The sequence below is a fragment of the Pseudorca crassidens genome, chromosome 2, assembly GCF_039906515.1.
Source record: "Pseudorca crassidens isolate mPseCra1 chromosome 2, mPseCra1.hap1, whole genome shotgun sequence".
Taxonomy (NCBI): domain Eukaryota; kingdom Metazoa; phylum Chordata; class Mammalia; order Artiodactyla; family Delphinidae; genus Pseudorca; species Pseudorca crassidens.
This window is the reverse complement of record NC_090297.1, coordinates 31,907,918-31,932,617: the sequence shown is the minus strand read 5'-3', so window position 1 is coordinate 31,932,617 and position 24,700 is coordinate 31,907,918. Positions and strand designations below refer to the sequence as shown.

The 24,700-nt window shown below is 53.0% G+C and overlaps 2 protein-coding genes across 3 annotated transcripts in view; one reads left to right on the top strand and one right to left on the bottom strand.

Moving 5' to 3' along the window:
• CAP1 (cyclase associated actin cytoskeleton regulatory protein 1) overlaps positions 1 to 18,943 on the bottom strand; it is a 359,457-nt gene extending 340,514 nt beyond the window's left edge. For both annotated transcript variants that reach the window (XM_067725644.1, XM_067725647.1), the window contains exon 1: positions 18,922 to 18,943. The gene's annotated coding sequence lies outside the window, so the exon portion shown is untranslated. The remainder of the gene's footprint in view (positions 1 to 18,921) is intronic.
• NT5C1A (5'-nucleotidase, cytosolic IA) lies at positions 2,627 to 24,487 on the top strand. The gene is made up of 6 exons (XM_067725650.1): positions 2,627 to 2,834; positions 9,765 to 9,932; positions 10,399 to 10,528; positions 12,112 to 12,234; positions 14,462 to 14,646; positions 16,350 to 24,487. The coding sequence occupies exons 1-6, from the start codon at positions 2,709 to 2,711 to the stop codon at positions 16,713 to 16,715; spliced, it is 1,098 nt and encodes a 365-aa protein (XP_067581751.1). The 5' UTR covers positions 2,627 to 2,708; the 3' UTR covers positions 16,716 to 24,487.
• The last annotated feature ends 213 nt before the right edge of the window (positions 24,488 to 24,700 follow it).

Below are 24,700 nucleotides of genomic sequence, written 5' to 3'. Positions count from 1 at the left end.
CTTCATGGAGGAGGTGGCTTCCACCCCTGGTCTTGCTGAACACCAGCCCACAGGGGGAGCAGTTCAGGTGCGGGGATCCTGAGTCCTCTTCAGATGGGCTTCTCCTGCCACAGGGAAAGATGGGTATCAGCTCACATTGTCCCAGATTAATAACCCCAGAGAAGACAGAGCCCAAATCTCCCAGCATCCCTGTACAAGAGTCCGGTGCAGCTGAGGTCGCATCCCCGTTGTGGCTCAGTCACTGTGTCCAGGGAAATAGAGTTATATGACTGGGCAGCATCGCATGCCTATTCCTGTGACCAGGGAGGCAGGGCCTGTTACTAGGAGGAGAGGGTGGGAAAAGTTGCTAGTCAAGCAAATCCAATAGCCACCACCTTTCTGAGGGGCATTTGTTGAAGCAATGTGGAGAATCTCATGGAAATTTAGAGATGGGCATTATAGCCGGGCTTCAGCTAGGACTTGGGAAGCTATCAGGACCAGAAGCAGCTCCCTCTCAGGGCAGCACGGTTTCTCTTTCATGGGGTCTCTGCTGCCCTCTGCAGAAACCCTTTTCCATCTTTATGCTGATGGGCTCATTCTGCTCACAGAGTTTCTGCTCCCTCTTAGATTTATGTTGCACGTAACTGCAGCTGGCTAAGGCCCATCCAGGCCTCTTGGAAGCCCACTGTATTTCGCAGCATCCTTGGCTTCTGTTCTTACAGTTGACTATCCAGCCCCTGTTTCCCAATTCTAAATTCCTGAGAAAGAGGAATCTTTGGCACAGATCATCTTTTCAACCCAGGCTACTACCCAGGTCAAAGGTCACTGGACAGCATGGGGATGGTTCACCTTTGGGTCAGGTGCTCACTGCCATCCAAATAACTCTATACATTCTCCCTGGTGACCTCCTCCTCCATGAGGCACCTGAGAATAATTGACCCCTTCCTAGAGTTTCATTATTTACAGCTGTGTAACAAGCCACCCCAAAATGTAATGCTTAAAACGATAAAAACGTATCATTTTTCATAATTCTTTGGGTTGCCTGGGCTCAGCGGGGAGGTTTTGCTACTTTATGTGCTGTCTGTGGTCACTCCTCCTGCTGCACCGCACTAGGAGCTGGGCTGGGGCTGGAGCAGTAAGATGACCTCACTCATATGTCTGGCAAGTGATGCTGACAGTTGCCTGGGAAACCACCTTTCTCCACTGGCTTCTTATCCTCCAGGGCCTCTCTGCCTCTCCATGTGGCCTTTCCAGACTCCTTTACATAGTAGCTGGCTCTCAAGAGGGCAAAAATGGAAGCTGCAAAGTCTCTTAAGGCTTAAGCTTAGAAATCACACAGCATCACTTCTACAGCATTCTATTAGTCAAAGCAAGACGCTGGGTCAACTCAGATTCAGCTCCACCTCTGGATGGGAGAAGTGTCCAAGTCACATTGCCAAAGAGCAAGCAGGATGGGAGAGAGTTTGAGGCCATCTGTGGAAACAATCTACCAAGCCTGGAGAAGGACAAGTCTAAACATACTTCCCCCAATCCTAAAACTTTCTGTTATGATTATTTCTCCTTTTCTCCCATGCAAGGTTTGGTTGGTTCCTCCCAGGTCATGATGGAGGCTGGGCAGACCCCTCCATTCTGTACCCCATCCCAGTCAGACATCCACCAGGCTAAGCCAGTATTTTCTCCTGCTGCTCCCAGCCACCTTTGCACACTTCTAGACACACACAGAGATGCCCCTTGTCTGCTTCCTAGCCTGTGCCTTGGAATGAGGGGCATTAATGTCTGCACCTCGGGGTCTGCACCAAGGAGGGCAATGCCCTAGAACTCCACGATGTTGGTCCAAGACTCTTGGGTTCCTAGGCTCCTTTTCTATCCTCTTTCAATCCAGCCACTTCATGGCGTATAACTAACCAAGCTCAGCAGGTGGTACCTGGGAGTGTGCGGCCCCTGCTGGCCATCAAGGGGCTAGCAGGAACCGGGGTCCCCGGGAGTCTCTCTGGTCTGGGTCCCCGGCCAGGCCAAGGGGAGCCTGGTCTCGCCACCGACTTCAAGGGCCCCTCCGCCTTGGTGGGGAAGAGCTTCCCAGTTGGGCCCTCCGCTGTGCCCCCAGCTAGGAGCAGGCTCCTGCTCGTGGATGGAGCTGTCCATCCACCACCTCCTCCCCCTCTGCGGAATGGACTAGGGTTTGAGGGACGAGGACGCCGCTCAGGGTCCCACTGTCCTGGCATCAGAGGGGAAAGACGGGGGCTAGCTTTGTTTTGTGGGGGCGGCTAGCTTTGCATTTTTTCCTTTGTGGATCACCACCCCGGGGGAAAAAGTCGGCAGGTCTCCCCTTCTCTCGGTGCCGAATAGCTCATCGAAGAACACTATCCCCGCAATCCCGAACCCGCAGCAGCCCGCAGGCCCGGCTTAGGCCCCCTCCTCCTGCGAGCCCGAGGGTCCAACCGCCCCCACCCCCCATTTCGGGCGTGGGGCGGTCGGGGAAGGAGAGCGCAGCTGTCCTGAAATACACATCCACCAGCAACAGCAGCAACGCCCCGGCTGCCGACAGGGCGAGCTGAGCACCCCAGCGGCCCCCCCCACCCCATCCCGCCCTCCGGCCGGCCCGCACGCGCACTCTCCACCGCTGCCCGCCCCCTTCTCACGCCTGGGACGCGCCTCCCTCCCGCAGCCCAGCCCCGCCGGCTCCGCTCTCCGCAGCCGCCTGCTCCGGCTGTGCCAGATCAGAGCCGAGCATGGAGCCTGGGGAGCCCCGGGAGCCCCGCGAGCCCGCGCCGGGGGCAGGGACCGCCGCGGCCCCGCGCTGGGAGGAAGCCAAGACTTTCCACGACAACCTCGCGCCCAAGAAGAAACCCAAATCGGTAAAAGCAGGGCATGGGTATGAGGGAGGGCAGGGGGCGAGTCACCGGAGGGGGGGTCGTCAGCCCTCTGGAGAGGGACCCGTGGTGCCCCTCCGAGAAGGGACGCAGTTCCTCGGCACCAGAATGCGCCAGGCCGTTGGCACGGGCTCGGGTTTATTTTTGGAGCTCTGCTCTGGTGTTTTTCTTATCCCGGGTCTCGTGTTCCACGCCAGGATCCCCCTCCGTCATGCTGTCATCAGGGCCCAGCTCCAGGCCGCGGCCCAGCCCCTCCCCTTGCGGGCAGCCTGGGGCGAGCGGACAGCATTTGTTGGCAAAGCCAGTCAGCGGCGCCTGCGGAAGCGCCCCGGGCTCAGGTAACCCGACTCTGAAAACCCGGCTCCTTGCTGTGCGCTCCGGTTTCTGCCGTCTGGGCACCTGGCTCCGGACCCGAACCTCTGCGTTTGGGGTCTGAGTCAAGGTCCTGCGCCTTGGGCTCGGGGTGCCGGGTTCCCCGCGTCTTAAGAGGAGGGAGCTGCCCTGGAATCTGCTCTCTGCGTTTAGGGGCTCTGCGTCCCTGCTTCTGGGATCCCGACGCTGGACTCTGCTCCCCAGCTCCGGGCTCTGCTCGCCTCACAGGGGAGCCTTCGTTGGCATCGACATCTCTGCGACCTCAGTGGTCGTCTCATCCCTTGGGGATTCACACAGAGGAGGGAGCTCGTCTCCCCATTGGACAGATTCATGATGCCCTCGTTGGTCCCTGGGCCTTGCTCACTCCAGCCTCCCAGATCTCAGAGCTTGGGAAGGGGATAGAGGATCGAAGCTGGCTCAGAGCATCCTCCAAAGAGCTCCAGCCTGAGACCCTTCCCATAAGGCCCACCCTGTCAACAGTCATTCCCCCAGAGCACCTCCAGGCCTGCCCAGCAGTGCGGATTGAGAGTGAATTAGACTGAGTCCCTGCCTCAGGAGCTCACAGAGACCCTGGACATGGTGATCGCTCAGGTGAAAGACCCTAGCAGTGGGAGCATAGAGGCGGGAGTGACTGCCAACTCAGGAAGTCTTTTAGAGGTGGCATTTGAGCTGATTTTAAAGCCTGAGTAGGTGGACTTTCCCAGGCAGAGAGGGAAACAGGCTGGGCAAAAAGCATGACTGATGTCTTTGAAACTGAGAGGATGCAGGATCTGAAGGAGAAGAGTTGAAGTGATGCCAGAGACCCACAGAGGGCCTTGAATGCCACATTAAGGAGTCTGAACCTTATTCAGTGGGGTTAGGGGTCTTAAAACTAGGTTCCATGAAGCCCCATGTTTCAGGAGGTCTACCCACCTGTGAAGCCAATTCATTTTCTTTCTTCCTCAAACTATGTTTTACACAAGTAAAAATAGGTGATAAAACTCAACTTACTCAAATGTGTTGTTGGACATCTTAGCACCTTGGAGACTGCCGACATATTAACTTATGCTACATACAGGTTGATTACCGTTTTAGCAAACCTCAGAATAAAGCATTTCCTGTGATCGGTTTTAATAGAAGAGTATCTTGAGATTGCTGACAATCGTTGCTGAGTCTCCTGAGGGTTGTAGTTTAAAACAAAACAAAACAAAAAAAGCCTTTTACCTGGGGCTTCCCTGGTGGCGCAGTGGTTAAGAATCCGCCTGCCAATGCAGTGCACATGGGTTCGAGCCCTGGCCCAGGAAGGTCCCACATGCCACGGAGCAACTAAGCCCGTGCGCAGCAACTACTGAGCCTGTGCTCTAGAGCCCGCATGCCACAGCTACTGAGACCACATGCTGCAACTACTGAAGCCTGTGCACCTAGAGCCCATGCTCCACAACAAGAGAAGCCACTGCAATGAGAAGCCTGTGCACTGCAACTAAGAGTAACCCCTGCTCGCCGCCACTAGAGAAAGCCCGCGTGCAGCAATGAAGACCCAATGCAGCCAAAAATAAATAAATAAGATAAATTAAAAAAAAAACAAAAACAAACCTTAAAAAAAAAAGGCTTTTACCGTTTGCAACCACTTATTGGTGTGAATCAGGGCTTTCTCAATGCTGTGCAAAACCCGACAAACTGAAACAGAAACAAACTGACTAGATGATGAAGCTTAAATCCACACTGGTCTCCTGTATTCATTGGTTGACGTGATAATAAATATAGCGTGAATATGTAATACATTTGAATTTATGGTATAAATTTATACCAATAAAATATGGTACTATATGCTTTACATATTGGGGCTCCTTGCAAGAGTTCGTTTGCATAAAATGTCAACCTACTTTTAAAAAAAGTATGAAAACCATTATGGAGCTATGGCAGGACTTTTCAGCAAGGGATTAACTCGGTCCATTTTCATTTTAGAAAGGTCACTCTGAGGCTGTGTTGGTGGATGGATTGGAGAGGGTGTGTCTGGTAGCAGGCAGATCAGTGAGGAGGCTGGTCCCTGCCTGGGGAGGAAGCTGTGGGATGGAAAGGAGGGGATGGACATTGGGAACTAGGGTGGTGCGTGGAGCACACCAATCTGTTTCCTCCCCAATCACCAAGGAACCCGGGAGCTCAGGCCCAGTCGTCAGTTATGACCTCTCGGTCAGCCCCTGGCCCTCACTGTTCTCTGGGAGGCAAGGAGACTGGTGGCTTCTTGGTCCCTACTCCTTCCTGCAGAAACCCCTCCCCCCTACAAGCTATTCTGGGGGCTTTGGGCCTCCTGGGCCCCATCAGGGCCTGGCCTAGGCTTATTCTCATCCCCAGGAGCCTGAGTGAAATATTTAACCCGCAAAGGCCTGTAGGAGGCCCTCACCTCATGAGGTCAGAGGACTTCCTCAGTCCAAACCTGTTTTGTTCCTCTCTCCTCCGGCAGCCTTTCTCACTCTAAGTCCTTCTAGAAACAACAGCTTTTGGCTATGTTCCTATCTTGGGCCCAACAGGCAAAATCACTTTGGCCTCAGTGAGAGCTCCTCAGGCAGGCTGGGTGGGGCTGGACTGCCCTCCTTTATCCCTCCATTCCTGTCCCCCAAGCAGGAGTAATCAGCTGGACCCCCCAATCCCCCCCCACTCCAGTGAAAGACAGGGAGAGCTGGCAGCACCTTGGCTCCCTGGAGCCCAGTTCCCAGGCTGAGTTCCTGGTCTGGGGTAGGGGGTCTCTCTGACCCAAGCTTCAGTCTGGCATCTGGACTTCTTTCTGATTTCTGGAGGAACTGTCTCTAGATGCACCTGACATCACGGGACGGGGTGGCCTCCCTCTGCAGCGAGGTCCAAGGGGGTGTCTTAGTGCTTGGCTTCTCCCCAGCTCCAACCAGCCCCTTTCACTTGTTCCTTCAGCTCCGCCTGGAGCCCAGACAGGCTGCTTCTTTCTCCCAGCTGGCATTCCATATTTCCCACAGCAGCTCATGCCCACTAGGCCCTTAGACTTCTCCTCACTTGTACAGAGTCAGAGCAGGCTGAGCAGGGAAGCAGGGTCCTTGCCCTGGGGCCCTCCATTCTGGGAGTAAAGAGAGCCCTGCCCTGAGAAACCTCGCTCTGAGGGCATGGTGCCCCTCACCAATTCTCCCAGATCTGAAAAGGGAGGGCTGGGGTGTGAGGAGAGTCCCAGGGAAGTGCCTGAAGTAGCAGGGGTTGGGGTCTTCTGCGAGTGATTGAGGAGGGGCATACGGGGGTAGGGTGCTGCTGTGTGGACAGAGGCCAGGCTGGAGGCCAGAGACTTGGGATCTTATCCTGGCTCTTCCTTGACTTTGTTGGGTGACCAAGAGTAATACTCTGCCCCTCTCTGGGCCTATTTCCCCATCTGTAAAAGAAGGAAGTGGAGACTCCTGGGACCAAGGCAGCTGGGATATTTTTTTTGCAGTGGCCAGAGGTGGGATGGGATGGGGTCTGGGCCGGTCAGCCGGAGGAGACCCAGAACATAGCAGTTTGGCAGGGACTGTGGGACAGAAAGTGACGAGCGAGACCTTGGCTGGCTGCCTGAGCTGGAGCCTCCGGCTTGGGAACCTGCCTGAACAAGCTGGAGGGTAGCTGGCTCCCTGTCCTTGAAGGGGTGTTGGGCCTGGCCCTGGGGCAGTAAGCCCAGGGGCGAGGCAGTCTCTGCCCTTGCCCTGAAGGCCAACAGGCTTCCTGGGTTTATGAGAGCGGGCCTCCCCACGCCCCCAACCATACCCTTCCCATCCCTGGCCATCCGTCTATCACCCCTTTTCTTTCATTTTTACCTTCCTTCCCTGAAGGCTCACGGTGGCTGAGGGGTTTGGGAGGTACCCAGCCCAAGAACACACAGACACTTGGGGGTGGTTGGCAGCTGGGAGAGTTACTGGGCTGAGCCCCAGAGGACAGGCACCTGTCCTGCCAATGCCTTATACTCACCCTGCTGGGCCCACACACTGTCTTGGTTGGGATAAAAGTCAAATGCAAACTGAGGTCCACCTCCTGAGTTTGGGGACTCTGGTCTTCTCTTCCTACCTTGAGGTTCTAAAGCTTCATTAGCCACTAGCCATTCATGGCCACTTAAATTTAAATTGATTAAACTTAAAATTCAATACAATTAAAGGTTCAGTTCCTCTGTCTCACTGACCATATTTCAAGTGGCTCCCTAGCCACATGCAGCCACACGGAGAGCACTGGACGTTTCCATTATCACAGAAAGGTCGATTGGACAGTGCTCTTCTAAAGCATGCACAGATCTCTGCCTTGGGGATAGATCATAAGCTCCACGTGGGCAGGGATCACAACTGTGTGATCCCCGCCATGTCCCCAGCACAGTGCCTGTCACATGGTCATCACTCAGTGTTGTCAACTGATTGGGACCCAGGCTTGACTCCAGAGAGGAGAAATGGGGTTGAGTGCGTGACCTGCGGGCTGTAAGGAACAGGCCAGCATGCAAGGTCCATTTATGAGTCTTGCCCCCAACTTGAGTCCCTGTTTCCTCATCTGTAAAGTGGGAATCATAGTCCCAGGATCGCTCAAGTCACAGAGATGTGGTGGGACTCTCTGGGTGTCTGTGAGTCCCTTGGGGACCCCAGAGATTATGAAGGGTCCAGCTGCTGCCTGTGGTGGCATTCCTCTCTCCCCATTCTGCTGGAGGTGCCAAAGGAGTTCTGAGGCCCTCCCGGGCCCCTGAAAGAAGGCCTTCTGCAGTCTAGCACCTGCCTACTCTTCTGGGCTCAACTACATTCTGCTCCCATGCACAGAGCTCTGTTCACCTTTGTGAAGGCACGGCGTGTGTGCACACCTCCTCATGCCTTCCTTTGCCCCACTCCTCCTTCAAGGCTTTGCTGAAACGCCTCCTGTCCTATGACAACTTGCTCTGAACGCTTGTCATCGAGACTTTGCTTTCACCTGGTTCGAGCACTCATTTCAGTCCCCTTTGCTTCTCTGTTTACCTGTCTTTCTCCCCTGCCAGCCTGTGACTCTGAGGGCAGGAGCCAAATCCCTACCAGTATCATTCTCAGGCAGAGCCCAGGTGCTTGGCACAAAGAACTAGTAAATGTTTGTCAAATTTGCATCAACCGAAACAATATTCTCTGAGCATTTACTATATTTCAGGCAATTTGAACAGAGGAGGGCACTGCACTGGAGTTTCTAGTTCATGTTAAATTTGTCATGGCAAATACTGTCTCCCATTAAACTATATTGCTTAAAAGTTCAGAGACATTAAATATTTACTGAGCACCTACTCTGTGCTAAGCACAGTTCTGAGCACTACAGATACAATATATGAGCAGGATAGTCCTGGTTCCTGTTCCCTGAGAACTTAAGCATGGTTCCTGCTTCTAGAGCTCTGTCTAGAAATAGAAATAGTTAAATAAGTAATTATAATTTAGTGTTTAATTTTACCACAAAGGAAATCCTTAGGAGAGGTAGCAAGCGCATGACTAGGGGTAAGGGAAGGCTTCCTAGAGGTGACTTGTAGTTTGAGACCTGAAGCCTGGATGGAAGTTAGCTGGAAGGGCAGTCAGGGGAAGAGCACATGAGGCAGAGGAAACATCATGTGCGAAGGCTCAGAGAAGGTAGGGGGGAGGCGTGCTTAGACCTGAGAAAGTCAGATTGAGCAAAACGGGGTAATGGGAAGGTGACAGTGGAGACAGAGGTAGGGTCTGTCATGAAGGGCTTCCTACTCCATACTCAAGGCTGCCGATCCAAGTGTGAGAAGAGTGGGTAACTGAAGGGGGAGGCGGGGCATGATCAGATCTGAATTTGGGAACAATCCCCTGACAACACTATGGACCACGTATTGGAGGGAATGAGAGATGGTGATGGGCCGGACCATGGTAGGGAAGACAGAAAGAAGTGGATGGATTCTGGTAGAGTTGGCAGGTTTTGGTGACTGATTGATGGAGGGAAGGGGGTGAAGGAAGAGGGAAGAGTTGCGGTTGACTTCCGGGCTTCTGGTCTAGGTGATGAGTAGTTGGTGGTGCCAAGTGTTGAGATGAGGAAAGCGGGGAGGGGACCAGGTTTGGGGGTGGAGAGAATGCTGGGAATTCAGCCTTGGGCATGATGAGTTTGAGTGTCTATTAGTCAACTGGGGCAGTTAGATATATGAGTCTGGAGCTCAGGAGAAAGATTTGGGCTGGAGATAGAAGTTCTTATATAATTGTCATGTTTCTGGGCACCGCTTCTTCCTAAGGGCATGTAGCTCCCATTTTATAATGGAAACCATCTGGAGACCGTCTTGAGCATCTGTCATACTTTGACTACATACACTGTATTCATTTTTCTGTCGAAAATGTCCAGATGGCTGGCTAGATCGCAAACTCCCTGAGGGCATGTGCCTCCCATCTGATCGTCCTCCTCCGTGGGGAGCCATCAACTCCCTCAGCCCCCAATTGGGTCCTGCACAGAGGGGGTCCTGATCTAGGTCTGCCCCTGCCCAAGGCTGAGCTCCTTAGGGCAGAGCTGGACCTGTGTCTTCTCCCTGTCCCTGAGACCTGCCTCAAGAGAATCTGAGAGTCAGCCCCTTCTCCTGCGCCCCTGCAGCCCAAGCCTCAGAATGCTGTCACCATTGCTGTGTCTTCCCGAGCCCTGTTCCGCATGGACGAGGAGCAACGGATCTACACGGAGCAGGGTGTGGAGGAGTACGTGCGTTACCAGCTGGAACACGAGAACGAGCCCTTCAGCCCTGGGCCGGCCTTCCCCTTCGTGAAGGTGAGGGGCAGTTCCACCACTGGCCATACGGTGCCATCGTGGGCGTTAGAGAAAAGCACTCCCATGGGTGTATGAGTAAGGAAAAGGGGTCCCCTCTGGGCAGATGCCACCACACAGGAGCATAGCTTGGCAAGTGGACAGCCATTGTGGGAAGAAGAGGCCACCCCATCCTCTGGACTAATGCAACCCCACTCCAGGTAACCAGCTTAGTGCATGGAACCTGAGCTGGATTTCGACCCCCACTCACCCTTTTAGTGAGGCACCCCTGGGCAATAATCAACGCGCACAGTGGCAGAGACTAGGAGGAGATAGCCCGCGTCCACTGGCCTCACCCCGAGCCTGGCCCCGGACCTCCCCTCTCCTCCCCGTGTTGGATCCCAACTCACCCCCCCTCTCCAACCCTGGCTACCAACTCCAGGCATCAGTCCCTGGGGGTCTGAGCCCGAGGGTCCACTCTCCCATCCAGGCTCTGGAGGCTGTGAACAGGCGGCTGCGGGAGCTGTACCCTGAGAGTGAGGACGTCTTCGACATCGTCCTCGTGACCAACAACCACGCTCAAGTGGGCGTCCGTCTCATCAACAGCATCAACCACTATGGTGAGCATGAGGGCTTTGGCCATGACACGACCCCTACCGGACACCCGGGGTTGGGGTCACACCTCTGCAGGGTGCAGGTAAACCCACTGGAACCTCGAGCTCAGAGGGGTGTTGGTAAACAGGCCCTTTTGTGTAGCCTGCTTGTGTAGCGTTGCCGTATTCAGGGTGTAAATAGTCCCACCGTGGCTGATGTCAAGCTACCAACAGTTGAACAATCTAACTGGCTCCAAAAGTCCCTGGATGCTTAACGTTCGGCTCTTGCAAGCTGGTACAGGCTGGCTCCAGCACATCGCTGCACAGACCCCACTCCCTATGTGATTGGGCAGGGCACTTGCTGCCCCTGTGCCTCAGCTTCTCTCTCTGCAAGGGGGCTGACAGGCCTTAAAGTCTGCTGGCAGAGGCAGGTGCAGTCGTCAGAGTGAAGGGACTTTGTGTCTTAGTCCAAACTCTTGTTTGAAAGTAATAGACCCTCCAGAGCCAGACCTTTCAGCTGAAGAAAATGGTGTTTTTTTTTTTTTTTTTGGCTGTGCCGCATGGCATGCGGGATCTTAGTTCCCTGACCAGGGATTGAACCTGTGCCCCCTATGTGGAAGCGTGGAGTCTTAACCACTAGACTGCCAGGGAATTCCCGAAAATGATTTCTTATTAGGTTACAGGTGTGCCTCTTGGAACCACAGGGAAGGAAGTGAAATTGGGCCCACAAAGGCCTGAATCCCAGTACTGGCAATCTCTCCAGGGCTTTTTTTTCCTCTCTGGACCACATGAGCCCTTATTTCTGCTTCTCTCAGCAAATCTGTTCCTTTTTTTTTTTCTTCTTTTTTTTCTGTCTCTTTTTCTCTTTCTGCAAACTAGGTTTCTCTGCTTTTCATGAATATGGCCCAAACCGACAAGTTTACAAGTCCTTGTTCCTTGTTTTCAGCAACCAAGAGAGGCCAGTTGGCATTTTTAAATCCTAATTTCAAATTGTTAGGAGCAGGGGTGATGTTCAAAATATTTAACCACCTTGTGACATAAGTACCGAGGAATCAGGACAGACACCACCTATGGTACTGGGGCAGAGTCCTGAAGGACCCCTGCTGTGCCCTTCCACTGTGGACACTCCTGTGTGAGGGGCTGGGGTAGTGATGGGGTAACTCAGTGGGCTCAGAGCAGCAGCCATTTATCAGCAAGCAAAGTTTTACAACCTGCACAGACATAGGTACTAGGTGACTCTCAGCCCAGGCTGGGAGGGAATCTAACTGGCCCAGCTTGAGTCAGGTGCCTACCCCTATCCAGTCAGCTATGACCAGGTGGGACCACGAGCCACGAGGCTGGGACCTACTTTTGTAGTACTGTGATCCCCTGAAAGGGGATATTACTGTGAGCCAGGCAGCTCCTCCAGAGATGTGATCATCCCCATTTCATGGTCGAAGAATGGAGGATCTCAGAGAGGGGGAACGCTGGCCTAAAATCACTCAGAGAATCACTCTGCTGCCCCACCACCACTCAGAGCCAAGATGGCGTCCATTGAACACGGAGGGACCACTCTGAGGCCCTGAGGGTTGACCCAGGCATCACCTGGGTACTCTCTACCTCCTCTCCAGACCTGACCATTGAGAGGTTCTGCATGACAGGCGGGAACAGCCCCATCTGCTACCTCAAGGCCTATCACACCAATCTCTATTTGTCGGCTGATGCAGAAAAAGTGCAGGAAGCCATCGATGAAGGTGAGTCAAACTGGGGAAGGAGAGTGTGGGGAGTCTGCCTAAGGGGTCTCAGAGATGGGAAGCCTTGTCCTAAAGCTCTGAGCAGGCTCTAAGGGTTGCCATGGTAACTGGAAGGGGAGGACCGTCCTTAATTCCTATGACCAGTCCTGTAAACTCTGAGAACAAGGCCTCACCTATTTCACTTATTGCCCATCTATTCCACTGTCCCACCTCCTGCCCTACCATGTTAAGGATGCCTTTACTCATCAGCATCACCCAGCTTTCCGTTTCCATGGGAACCCTCTTTACAGCCCAGAAAGCTACTCCCTTCCAAGAATCTTCCAGGTCAGTAGGAGTTCTAATTCCTGTGTGACCATGGGCAGCCTCTGTCCTTCTCTGGGCCAGTGAGGAGGGAAATCAGTACCTAGTCCAGCCTGAGCAGTAGAGTCTGGGAAATGGCCAGCATCCCAGCAGCCGGGCCGGCCAGTGCTGAGGTGAGGTTAGAGACACAGCTGCAAGCGCGTGTGTCTTTCAAGGGGCAGTTTTGGGGATGGTATCCATAGTCTCCTGACAAGGTGTGTTTCCCTATTGTTCACGGAAGAAGACAGGCTCGCAGGGGAGGAAGAACTGCCCCACTGCCCGAGAGGGCTCCTCAGGCTGAAAGCTACTGTTACTTATTTATTTTGACATTTTATTGGAGTATAGTTGATTTACAATGTTGTGTTAGTTTCAAGTGTACAGGAAAGTGATTCAGTTATACATATATATATTCATTCTTTTTCAGATTCTTTTCTCATATAGGTTATCACAGAATCTTGAGTAGATTTCCCTGTGCTATACAGTAGGTCCTTGTTGGTTATCTATCTTATATATAGTAGCGTGTGTATGTTATCCCAAGCTCCTGATTTATCCTTCCCCCCAGTGTTTCCCCTTTGGCAACCATAAGTTTGTTTATCAACCAACGATATGTTTACTTTCCTCTTCCTCTTTCATGCTGTCTCCTGCCTGGAAGCCTGGCCTCTCTCCCGCTGATGCCTCACTCCCCTGAGATGCTTGGGGTTCCAAGAGACTTTCTTTAACCAGGAAGCGGAAGCCATTTCCCTAGACAGATGTCACTCCCTCTGGTTGGGGTCTTGGCATTGGTCCGTATGTGTGCCTCTATATGTCTATAATTTAAGCCCAGGCTAGGGAGCAGGGGATGGTCAGGAGGCAGGCCTTCCCCAGGTCCAGTGGTTCTGGTTCATCTTGGTTCCAGCACTGGCAAAGCTGAGAAGGTTCCTGGCCTGATGTCCAGGGCCTGGGCCTACTTATACATCCTCAGGCTAGTGAAGTTGTGGTGAGGCTGGCATTGCTCTTTCCTCCCAAAGCTCTGCCTCTGTCCAGGCCTGCGACCCTAGATTCCCAAAGAGCAGGGCTGACATGGCCTTTGGAGAGGTGAAGAATCGGGGATGGGCTGAGCCCACTGTCTGGGTCTCCAGCCTCCTGGTACCGCTCTTTGCTGTCCAGTGAGTTCTAGTTGGAGCCAGGGTTCCCAACAGGCATACTGGGCCGTCTGGAGAAGCCGAGTCTGTGTCACTGTGGCGGCAGACTGAGGGGGTGCCCACACCCACCTCACCACAGACTGCAGCCTAGAATCTCAGCCCCAGACAGAGCTGAGCACCCTTAATTTTATCTTGGTCCAGAGAGGGTGAGGGACTTGCCAGAATCAACAGCAAGAGAGTAACTGAGGCCCAGCCAGGGTCGGGGCTCCTTCCCAGCCCCCCTGTAGACCTACATCAGGGGCCTGTGAGGAGCTCCAGGAAGGACAGTGGTGGCCTGGGGGACTCGCCCTTCCATCCAGGACTGATGTTTGTCTGGTCCATACCAGCATGAACTTACTAGATATTAAAGTATTGAAATTCCCCCATGCCGATTGATAAATAGCTCCTGCCCTGAGTCCTCTGAGTGTCCCCTGTTCCCTGGGACACCTCCCGGACCTTCCCTCAAAGCAGCAACTAAAAGGGAAACCCTGGCATGGGCTGGGGCCTTCAGAGTCCTGCTCAGAGCAAAAGCCACTATCCATTCTTACTGGCCCCTTTGGAAATATTCCGAATATTAGCCCTCGTTAGCCGGCCCCTGAGTCCTAGGTGAGGCAAGCAGGGCAAGGATAGCCTGAGATAGCCCTCTCCTGGCCCCCAGGCAGCTGAGGCAGGTGTCAGGGCCCTATTACCTAGACGAAGGCAGACAATGCTTCCCTTTCTCTGCCCAGGGATCGCAGCCGCCACCATCTTCAGCCCCAGCAGGGATGTGGCTGTCTCCCAGAGTCAGCTGCGGGTGGCCTTCGATGGGGATGCTGTGCTCTTCTCAGATGAGTCGGAACGCATCGTGAAGGCCCACGGGCTGGACAGGTTCTTCGAGCATGAGAAGGTCCACGAGAACAAACCTTTGGCCCAGGTGCTCCACACACTCCCCAGAACCCTTGGGTGGAGCAAGGAAGCTCCCCAGAACCTGTCCTTGGCTGGAACCTCCAGCCCAGAACCAAACCCCAAGCTCAGCCCAGAATCCAGCCAGGTCCCCTCCCTAGGCCTCCGGCCTGCCTCCCTCTCACCTGACCCCTGGGTCCCCTCAGCGAGCTTCTACCTCTTCTTTGAGCTCCCATCTCTCTCACTGCATTCCCATCCCCGCTTTGAAGCCCACATTCTCTCTCTAAGCCCCTCTCTGAAGCCCCTACGTCTTCTTTGCAGCTCCGTTATGAGGTCTCCATCCCCATCGCTTCTCGGCCTTTTGGCTAAAATCAAGTGTAGGTCTCTATCCCCTTCCTGAAACCCCCATCCTCCCTCTAAGCTCCCAGCTCCTCTCTGAAGACTCCATCCTCTTTCTGAGGTCTCCATCCCACCTCTAAAGTCCCCATCCCGCTCTGAAGGCCTCATGCTCTCTCTCTGAAGCTGCCGTCCTCTCTCTGGAACGCCTGTCCCTCTGAGAGATTTCCCCACTCCTCTGAGAGGGATCCCATCCTCCCAAGAAGTCCCTGCTTCCCTCACTGAAGGAAAGGAAGAGTTGGGCTGGTGCCCTTCATTGGGGCAAGGAGATCCAGCTAGTGTGGGGTCTGGGCAGCCCATCTGCTTTGGGCCACACCAGCCCTTCACACCTCCTGCCAGCCATCCCTTGGCCAGGGGCTCAGAGACCCTTACTCACCCTTAAACTGCTCAGAGTGTCACTGAGAGCAGAATACGCCCTAGAGCTGGTGGAATTCCTTGGGGTTGGAGCTACTGGCATTCTCCAGCCCTCCAGGGAGCTCCTATCTGTGCTTTTAACAAAAATCTGGGTGCTCAAAAACCCCAAATCCTCTCTCTCCAAGAGCTCAGCAGGCTTCAGCTCTGACTCCAGAGTAATCGTTTCGTTTTCTCTCTTGTTGGTTCCCTCTGAAATCCTTGGCAATCCAGAGTGGGACGGTTTTTCCACTAAGTGGTAGGCAGAGCCCCAGGAGACCACTGCTTGCCCCAGGTCACCCAGCAAGTGAGGGGTCTCCAAGATTAGAAACCCACCTTTCCCGATTTCCAGCGGCGTTACAGTTTTCTTCTTCATCATCCTCTGGTTCTTTATTCACACCTCCTCATGAAGCTTCATTGCTCCAGGCACTGTAAAGAGTAAATCCTTTCCCTGACCCTACAGAGCTGGAGCACGACACCCTGAGCCACTCACCTGCCCCAGGGGCAGGGTTGATATCGGGCAGTGACACATGGGTCTGTCTGTCGCAGCTAAAGTCCATTCTGATTGAAGGGTGCCCATGCCATAGTTACTAAATACTCTTAATATCCTCCCTGCTGCTGAGCACGAAGGCCACGCTTAACGGAGTTGCTGGGCAGACACCCATGTACCTGGTGGGTTGCTATAGAAACAACCCTGGTATGGTTTTTCTGACGCAGACCTCCCCAGTCACAGCAGTATGGACACCTAGACTGCCATAGGGACCCACAGTCCAATTGATGCATGCAGTGGCCCGAGCAGGCATAGCGGAACTGAGAGATTTAGAGATCCTGAGAAGCTTTCCCACCCCGAACAGCAAGATCCTAGTGTTATAGGTAGGAGCCCAGCAGTGGAAGGGGCAAATGTTTGGGAGATGGGTGAGCTCACAGTGTTCCTTTGCCTTCTCATAGGGCCCCTTAAAGGGTTTTCTGGAGGCTCTGGGTAGGCTGCAGAAGAAGTTCTACTCCAAGGGCCTGCGGCTGGAGTGTCCAATCCGCACCTACTTGGTGACGGCACGCAGTGCAGCCAGTTCTGGAGCCCGGGCTCTCAAGACCCTGCGCAGCTGGGGCCTGGAGACAGATGAGGCCCTGTTCCTTGCGGGAGCGCCCAAGGGCCCCCTCCTGGAGAAGATCCGCCCACATATCTTCTTTGATGACCAGATGTTCCACGTGGCTGGGGCTCAGGAGATGGGCACAGTGGCCGCTCATGTGCCTTACGGTGTGGCGCAGACACCCCGGCGGACCACACCCACGAAGCAAACCACATCTGCACCGTAGCTGAACCACCAGCTTTGCTGACCCACGTTGCTCCAGGCATGGCTCCATGTCGTACACGTCGCCCAATGGACACTTCTAGTTCCTCACCTCTCTGCCCTTCTGCATGTCCGCCCTCATCCCTGTGAGTGAGGTACTTGTAGGAAATTAGGCAGACTGGTCCGGCATTCTCACCAGCTCCCCTTTTGGGCAAACACTGTGCCATGATCCTGGCTCAGAAAGTAAGACTGTGCAGAAAAGCTGGGTTTCAGGGGGAAGTTGATGGGACTAAAGGTGAGAGGGTCAGAGCAGCAGGATGCCTCAAGAGGAGCTTATAAAACTAGCTCAGTGTAGTACAAAGAACACTGCTTTGAGAGAGATGGGATCTGGCTTCTCAACTTTGTCCTGGCATTGTGCATGACTTTAAGTTTGAGGTGACTTTAAGGATGAGGTGACTTCCCCCTGCGGTGCACTGGTGAACTCTCCGTCCTTGCAGGAGCCCCTGCAGCCCCTTTGTCACCACTGCCAGGGGAGAACTCTCACTGCGTGTTGAGTCAGCTTCCCCACCTTTTAGGGGGTTTTCAAACTCTCCTTTAGCTAAAGAAGCTTGGTTTTATAAGATTGCCCTCTTTGAAGGAAGGATTCTGAGCCAGGGCTTCTCCTGATACATATGGTACCTTTGTACAAATTATAGAAGGAGGCTGTCTCTAGAATGAATTGTGAAAAGACAGCCCTTCCTCTGGGCTGACCTAGACCACGCTGGGGCACACAGCTTGGTTAGCAGGATATAGGCTGGATTTTGGCCTCTACCGGCTCCTCAGCCCAGAGGCCTTTGTCAAATGGGCAAGGCACACAGTCATCCACAGCAACCTTCCCTATAATTTTACACGTTTGGAAACCACTGGATGAGATGACCTGTCTACTTCCTGTGATGCCTTAATCTGAGTCATCAAGGGTCAGCTGCCAGGTGCAGGGTGTGTGGAAGGAGGGAGGGAGTGAATTTAACCTGCATGCAGACTCTCATCCGTCCAACAGGGGGCACTGCAGGCCCTCCCTGGGAAGGCGCTTTACTAGGCCTGCTCAGTGCTTCCTTCGCTTTTGCTTTTTAGCCAAAGTTAATTTGTTGCTGCCTATCAACCCCCTCACCTCAACCCTCACTCCCTCAATGACTGTGTCCTACTCTGCTTGCCAAGCAGCCCTGCTGGGGGGGAGAGGTGGAGAATTGGTGTTTAGTGTTGTGAGCTCAAATGCAAGGGGAGAAACCTTAGGGGCTGAAGTGGGAGGTGGTCCAGGCTGAGCCCAAGCGAAGGCCTGCCTGGAGTGATATAGGAAATGTGAGGAGGTCAGGTCTGATGCAGTGACTGGTTAGAGAGGAAGGAGTTGCAGTGTGCATTAGCAAGATTCTCCAGCTATGGGATTGTGATTGGAGATAACGAGCTCTTCGTCACTAGGATGCTGTCAAAGGGACTCCAGGATGAGGTGACCTCCCCCTGCGGTGCACTGGTGAACTCTCCATCCTTGCAGGAGCCCCTGCAGCCTCTTTGTCACCACTGCCAGGGAAGAACTCTCACTGCTTGATGAGTCAGCCTCCTCCTTTGCTGACCAGCTTGGCTTTCTCCGGAGAGAGGGTGGGACCTCCAAAGGCTGGTCCCTCAGGAAGACCCAGAAGGGGTGAGGAGACGTCAGTGGTGGGGACTGATTGCCCAGCTTCCCGGGCGAATCCCAGCTGTGAGCAAGCACTTTATGAAGAAAGCCAAAGGTGTCATTGGAGGTGTGTGCAGGGGAGCTGGAACACTTCTGGGGGCAGGAAAAGGGGTGACAGGCCACATGAGGCCTGACCTTTATCCTTTGAGGACTCAGCCCAGGGTCTGAATGGGCACAGGTTCTGGGCAGTGGAGGGCAGGATCGTAACGTCAGAAAGATAACGCAGGAGGGAGAACAAAGTCAGAAGACTGAGGTGGTTCTGGAAATGAGCAACAGTTTGGGTGAGAAGAGAGTCCTGGGCTGGGCTTGTCCTGTCAGTGCTGGAGCGGCTGAGAGGCTGGCCATGGGGAGGAAGGGCAAGGCTGTGCTGGGTGTCCGGGCACCGCCAGGGGACGGGCAGGTGACGAGGATGTCCTTGCACAGGGTCATGCCATCCACAGCCAGGATCCTTCTGGCCAACAGAGGAGGCCTCAGGGCAGAGGGTCTGGTTTGGAGCTCTTTCCTCTGCCGAAGCTCCCAGCCCAGCCAGAGATACTGTGAGACCTAAGGACAGCCTCCAGCAAACCGAAAGGAAGTGAGAGAAGGAACTCAATCCCAGTCAGTCTTGACCTTGGCCGAACCACACAAAGGCCTGCTTCTCCTTCCTCTGGGGTCAGAATCACCCCTTGGGGGAGCCTCCAGGGCTCACAGAGCCAGCTGGTAGCCATGAGAAGCCTGCAAGGCTGGGCACAGCCGAGGCTCACTTCATGACACTAGGCTGTGTGACCAGGGTGGACACACGCGCTGCGAGGGCAGCACCGATGTCACCTAATTAAGATGCACCGAGGGATGCTGAGACCAAGAGGTCCTGCCCCCAGGGCCTCACCATAAACACACCTGATTCTTCCAGGTCTCTCAGGAAGCAGGAAAACGTGATGTGGGAAGCAGCAAGATAAGGCACCGTAAAAGCTGTGTATTTCACTGGAGCACTGTTAATAGACTTGGACAGCCCTCAGCGATGAGAGACACTAGGGTCCAAATTCTATTATTGAAACCATAAAAGAGCATTTCAGGCCTGGAAGAAAGCTTTCAGTGTCTGGAATAAAAGGCCAGAAGTCCTGGGGGCAGGCTTAGACAGCTGCCAGACACACCTGCTGATTGTTTCAAGGGATGAGGAGATGTCCTGGGGAGAACATCGCTTATTGTATCAGCAAGCAAATTAAAAAGCCGCGCGGGCACCAAAGCCCCAGGCCCAGCCATGGACTGCAGCACTGGGCCCGGGGAGCCACAGCTCCTGACATGCAGAACCCCTGGAGCCCAAAGCACGGCACCCCAACAGCGCCTGCAGAGCACGTCCCAGGAAATTCTTGCCAGCCAAGTCCCAGACCCAGTGGAAACTGCCACTTAGCAAAACAGAAGCCCTGTTACTATGCACTGAGATTGCCAAGGTCACTGCAAAATAGCCCTCTCTGCTTTCTGAGAGCCCAATCAGAATGATGGGGATGTAGCAGAAGAAGTTGAAACCAGCAAGAAGTGTAAATCCAAGCTGGATCCAGCATTATAATGATACTCAACTGGTGTGCACCAGTCCAGCTAAAGTGGCGATTAAAATATTGAAATGCCTCCATAACGGTTGCAAATAGCGCTGGCCTGAGCCCCTGACTTCCCCCTCCCCATGGCCTCAGCTGCCCTGGCCCCTTCGTCTTCTCACGATCCAGCAAAAAGGGGCTCTGGGAGTCTGTGCCAGCATGATGGCCAGTGTCCACTCTGTTTGGGGGTCCCCTGGCCATGCTGGCTTAGAGAGATTAAATAAGTTGCCCAAAGTCACACAGCTGGTAAGTGGCAGTGGGAGGACTCAAGCTCATGTCTGTCTGATGCTGGGACTCAGGCCCTTAACTCTTTTGCCATACGGCCCATAGGTGGGTGCATAGACGTAGCAAGAGAAGCTTCATAGCAATGGCGTTCCCTTGACAGTCTGTTAACGTGTTGACCCCCTGCATGTTAATATACTATGATAGACTCGAGAGGGTACATCTTTGTTGTAGCTTTCTAAATAGCTCGGAGGAATTTAAACTAGGGCCAAACATTTGCAGATATTCTAAAGCACCTCCAGACAACCCCAAGTTCTGTAGAACCCAGTTCTTATTGGGTTAATGCTGGGTTTGGCAAGCAAAGCTCCTTGGCCAAATATAGCCCACCACGTTTTTGCAAAGAAACTTTTATTGGAATACAGTCATGCCCATTTGTTTACATCTGTCTTCAGCTTTCAAACTATAGCAATGGAGTCGAATTGTTTCAACAGAGACCAAGGAGCTGGAAATATTGGGTCAGCCAGAAAGTTCACTTCCATCCTACGAAAAAACCGAACGAACTTTATGGCCGACCCAATATTTCTCTGGCTGTTTGCAGAAAGAGTTTGCTGACCCCTGGGTTAATGCAAACATCCCTGGCCCGCTCCTCAGTGGGACAGTCCAGCTTACATCCACCTAAGCATTCGGAGGTAGAGGCTGGCTTGTTTGCAGAGGGGGCAGCACAAGACATCTCTGTGCCCATCTGCAGGCATCGTCAGGGATGGCAGGCACTAACTGAGAGCCTTGATGCTAAACCCAGCAGACCCTTGGCATCGGAGGATTGAAGATTTCAAAGTTTGACTATTTTCAAGTGACCCGTGGCCTGTTGTAATTTGGAATGTTTGATGCACACATTTGATTTTAGTGTGCTCTCCCAAGCTGCTGGGTGAGGGGCAGGGAGCAGGACCCCTGGCTAGGGCTGAGCCCAGCTGGCTGGCCTCTGCTCAGCACGGCTATGTAGTTCTCAGCTCATCATTGCCTTTGAGGGGCCTCTTGAGAAGTAATAAGTGTTGGTAGATGGATGGGCCTTAGGTAAATATTAATTTTGGGTAAAGTGAAGTGCCCCATGTTGACTTAAGGACCCAGATCTAACAAGTCATCTATCTGCTCTCTGTGGAAGCAAGAACAAGCTCTTCAAGAAGATGGTCCCAGTGAGGACTTCAGCTGGCTCAGAAGTTACTGATCAAGTGAGAGAGAAAACTCCAGTGAAAGTTGGAATGACAGTTTTCTTGTGGTATTAGGGAGTGAGCAACAAACACGCATACCCTTATGATGGAATTGTGAATCCGGAGAAATCTGCCGATGTAGGGAATGGCAAGTGTAGAAGTGGTCCTACCTACCGCCATGGTTGCTGGCACTGTTCCATCTTCTACGCTAAGCCCAGACTTGACCTCAGAATCCTTCTCAATCCAGCATTCCAGGCAGCTACTACCAGTGGGTTGGAGTTGGCATGAAAGATGAAAAACCTATGTTGCCATCTCTATTGGTGTTGGATATTGCTTTCCTGGGGGCGTGCAAGGCCCTGAATGTTCATTCCGCAATGTTGTGCTGCAACTCTGAGGATGCCAGAGTCTCACCCCACTCAGGCAGAACACAAAAAGGAGGAAGAATGGCATCCTGTGTTGGTGGCTTCCTTAGAGGAGGTTGCCTGAGAAGCAGTGTCCCAGGTTTCATGATCTTCAAGCAAAGTACAAATACCCCTCCTACCAGTAGGTGGCACTGCAGGCCAACACTCCACTGCTGGGCATAGTTAGTGGTTTTCTTCCCTGGTTACTTTTCTCTCCTTCCATGCTACTTGGTGCCATGCTGGACTCCCGCAAGTAGCTTAGCCAAAAAGGACTTTAGGTGCTGCTAAGCATAACTGTGTGATGAGCTGACAGCTCTTACCAATAACCACTGTGACTGCATGTATGGACACACTCATATGAGTGTGTGCAACAGCATTAAAACTGCATGTATGCATGCTTTTGTGGGTGTATGTAATGGGGCAGATATCCCTGCTGAAGACTGAGTGTGTGTGTGTGTACAGGTTGGTTATCTCTGTTAACTAAGGGTCCTGGGCCCCACATACTGATGGCCAGCCCTGCTTCCTGGGACAAGTTCTAGCTCTCCCTATCATCTCATGGGCATTTGCACATATGCAGTGTGGGGCTCTCTGAGGCCCTTATCTATCTCTCCAGCTTCTAGCCTCTGGCCAACAAGGTCTTGGCTCCTAACCCTCTGCCTCCCCCCCCCGCCTTATCCCTGCAGCCTTGGGGACAAAGTGGTAGAATCAGTTTTGGCTGCACCTGCCTCACCATCTACATTTATTTCTTCCCTCCCCTTGACAGTCCTGAGTCCAACATGTACAGTTGGGCAGACTGTGCACTGAACAAAGGCAGATGGAGCCATTCACACCATGAGTGGTACCTCCTAGGCATCTATAAAAGCTGCCAACTGTACCCAGCTGCCTTGGTCATCTCATGGCCATGGCTAGGAAAGCTGCCTTCTTCCCTGCCCTCCTGGCCCAGCCCAGCCTAGGCTGGGATTCCTTCCTCTGCTTGGGTGTTCTAGGCTGGCCCAGAAGTGACTTACCCTTGGCCTTGATCAGGAAGTATCTCCCTGATGGGCCATCCCCAAGAGGCCTTTGGGTTCAATTTATGAAAATGAAATACGGCTGGCAACTTTTCAGTTACTGTAAGACAAACCAAAACTCTGCAGATGGGGTCGCTGATTCCCACACTCCTGGCCTGCAGGTGAGTACGCCTTCACGGGCCAACTGCTAAGATGGCTCTGCTACGGAATTAGGGTAGAAGCCTCAAGTCTAGATTTATAGCTGCACCAGCTAGAAAATCGTGAGGTTGCCATAGACTGGACACCTGTGCCAGGTCACAAACTCTGATGCCTCCAAGGGCTGGGCGGGAAACATCAATGAGCAAAGAGGATTAGGCAAGGGCTGTAGCAAAATACGGAACACATATGCTGTAGCCTGACACGGTTGCTGCCGTGTGGGAATGTGGCCTGCTGGTGCCGGATATTCCTCCCCATTTTCCAAGAGGAGCTAGAAATCTGGACTTTTAAATGTTGGCAACTGAATTGTGAATTTAGAAAACACTGTGCATGCCAGAGAAACCACATCTTACAGGCCAGATCCGGCCTTTGAATTTCCAGTGTGCACCCTCTGACCCAGGCCCAGCGAATGGGGTTTTTCAGAACTGAGTAATTGAGTCTGAGAATATTACACTCAGACTCACAGAGCTTTGGATCTTTAAGAAAACTTAAAGATAACCTAGTTCATTCCTTGTGTGTTTTAAACTGTGTACGTACAAACTTTTTATTAACAGCACACATATCCTTAAGTTCTAGTTTCTACCTAAAAGCATCTCTGTTCCCCCAATTTAACACAAGATTTAAAATGAAGTCTCGATACAGTAGGCTTGTATCTACCTGTCAGAAGCCCTATTTTATTTATTTATTTATTTTTTTTGCGGTACTCGGGCCTCTCACTGCTGTGGCCTCTCCCGTTGCGGAGCACAGCCTCCGGACGTGCAGGCTCAGCAGCCATGGCTCACGGGCCCAGCCGCTCCGCGGCACGTGGGATCTTCCCGGACCAGGGCACGAACCCGCGTCCCCTGCATCGGCAGGCGGACTCTCAACCACTGCGCCACCAGGGAAGCCCCAGAAGCCCTATTTTTTACCATTTGGTTTATGATAGGTCTACTTCTGTCTTTTGCAAACATGGGCTGCCCTGGTCTTCCTTATAACCTAACTTCTCTGGGTTGCTTTCCATGGTAAACCTATAAGTGCCTCCTTAAACAGTTGGGGCCTGTGTTTCTTCATCTGTGGGACTTCCCTTGCCTGGGGGTGAGACTGCTCACACTTTTCCCAGCTGGGTCCCTCCGTGGTCTGCCCTCAACCTCCAAAGGCCCCAGCTCAGTCTGGCTCTGCGGCATTTGCCAACTCACACGATACAGGGTGCTACGTGCTGGTCAGTGTGGATCCCTCTCACTACTTGTGCTCGTCCCATAACTAATGTTACGACCTGGCCTTCTGCTTCTCAAAAGCCATTCAAATAAATAGAAGACTTTTTCAAATAAACTTAGGTTGCCTTCTTGTCCCCCCTCACAATTGTATTCACAAACTGGCTTAGGGTCCCTTTAAGAAATGCCAATGGGAAGAGTGGATATATGTATATGTATAACTGATTCACTTTGCTGTACACCTGAAACTAACACTACATTGTAAATCAACTATACTCCAATAAAAAAATTTTTAAAAAAGAAATGCCACTGGGGATGCAAGGAGTGAGCAGGCCTGGGATTGGTTCCATCCGTGGGTGCCAGTGTCTCTCCGTAGACCCTCCCCACCCACACGAAGACCACCCTGAGGTGAGATTCTGTGATGGACAGGAGCCTGAGCCCATCAGAAGGCAAGCTTCCTCCAGCAGTGCTCTTGGCGTGGACTCAACGTTCCCATCTGGAACTACCAAGGCGGAGG

Excerpts from the sequence above, each read along its gene's own strand:
- NT5C1A (XM_067725650.1), top strand. The coding sequence starts at position 2,709 with ATGGAGCCTGGGGAGCCCCGGGAGCCCCGCGAGCCCGCGCCGGGGGCA. Across the intron at positions 2,835-9,764 it reads CCAAGAAGAAACCCAAATCG|CCCAAGCCTCAGAATGCTGT; the intron begins GTAAAAGCAGGG and ends GCGCCCCTGCAG. Across the intron at positions 9,933-10,398 it reads CGGCCTTCCCCTTCGTGAAG|GCTCTGGAGGCTGTGAACAG; the intron begins GTGAGGGGCAGT and ends TCTCCCATCCAG.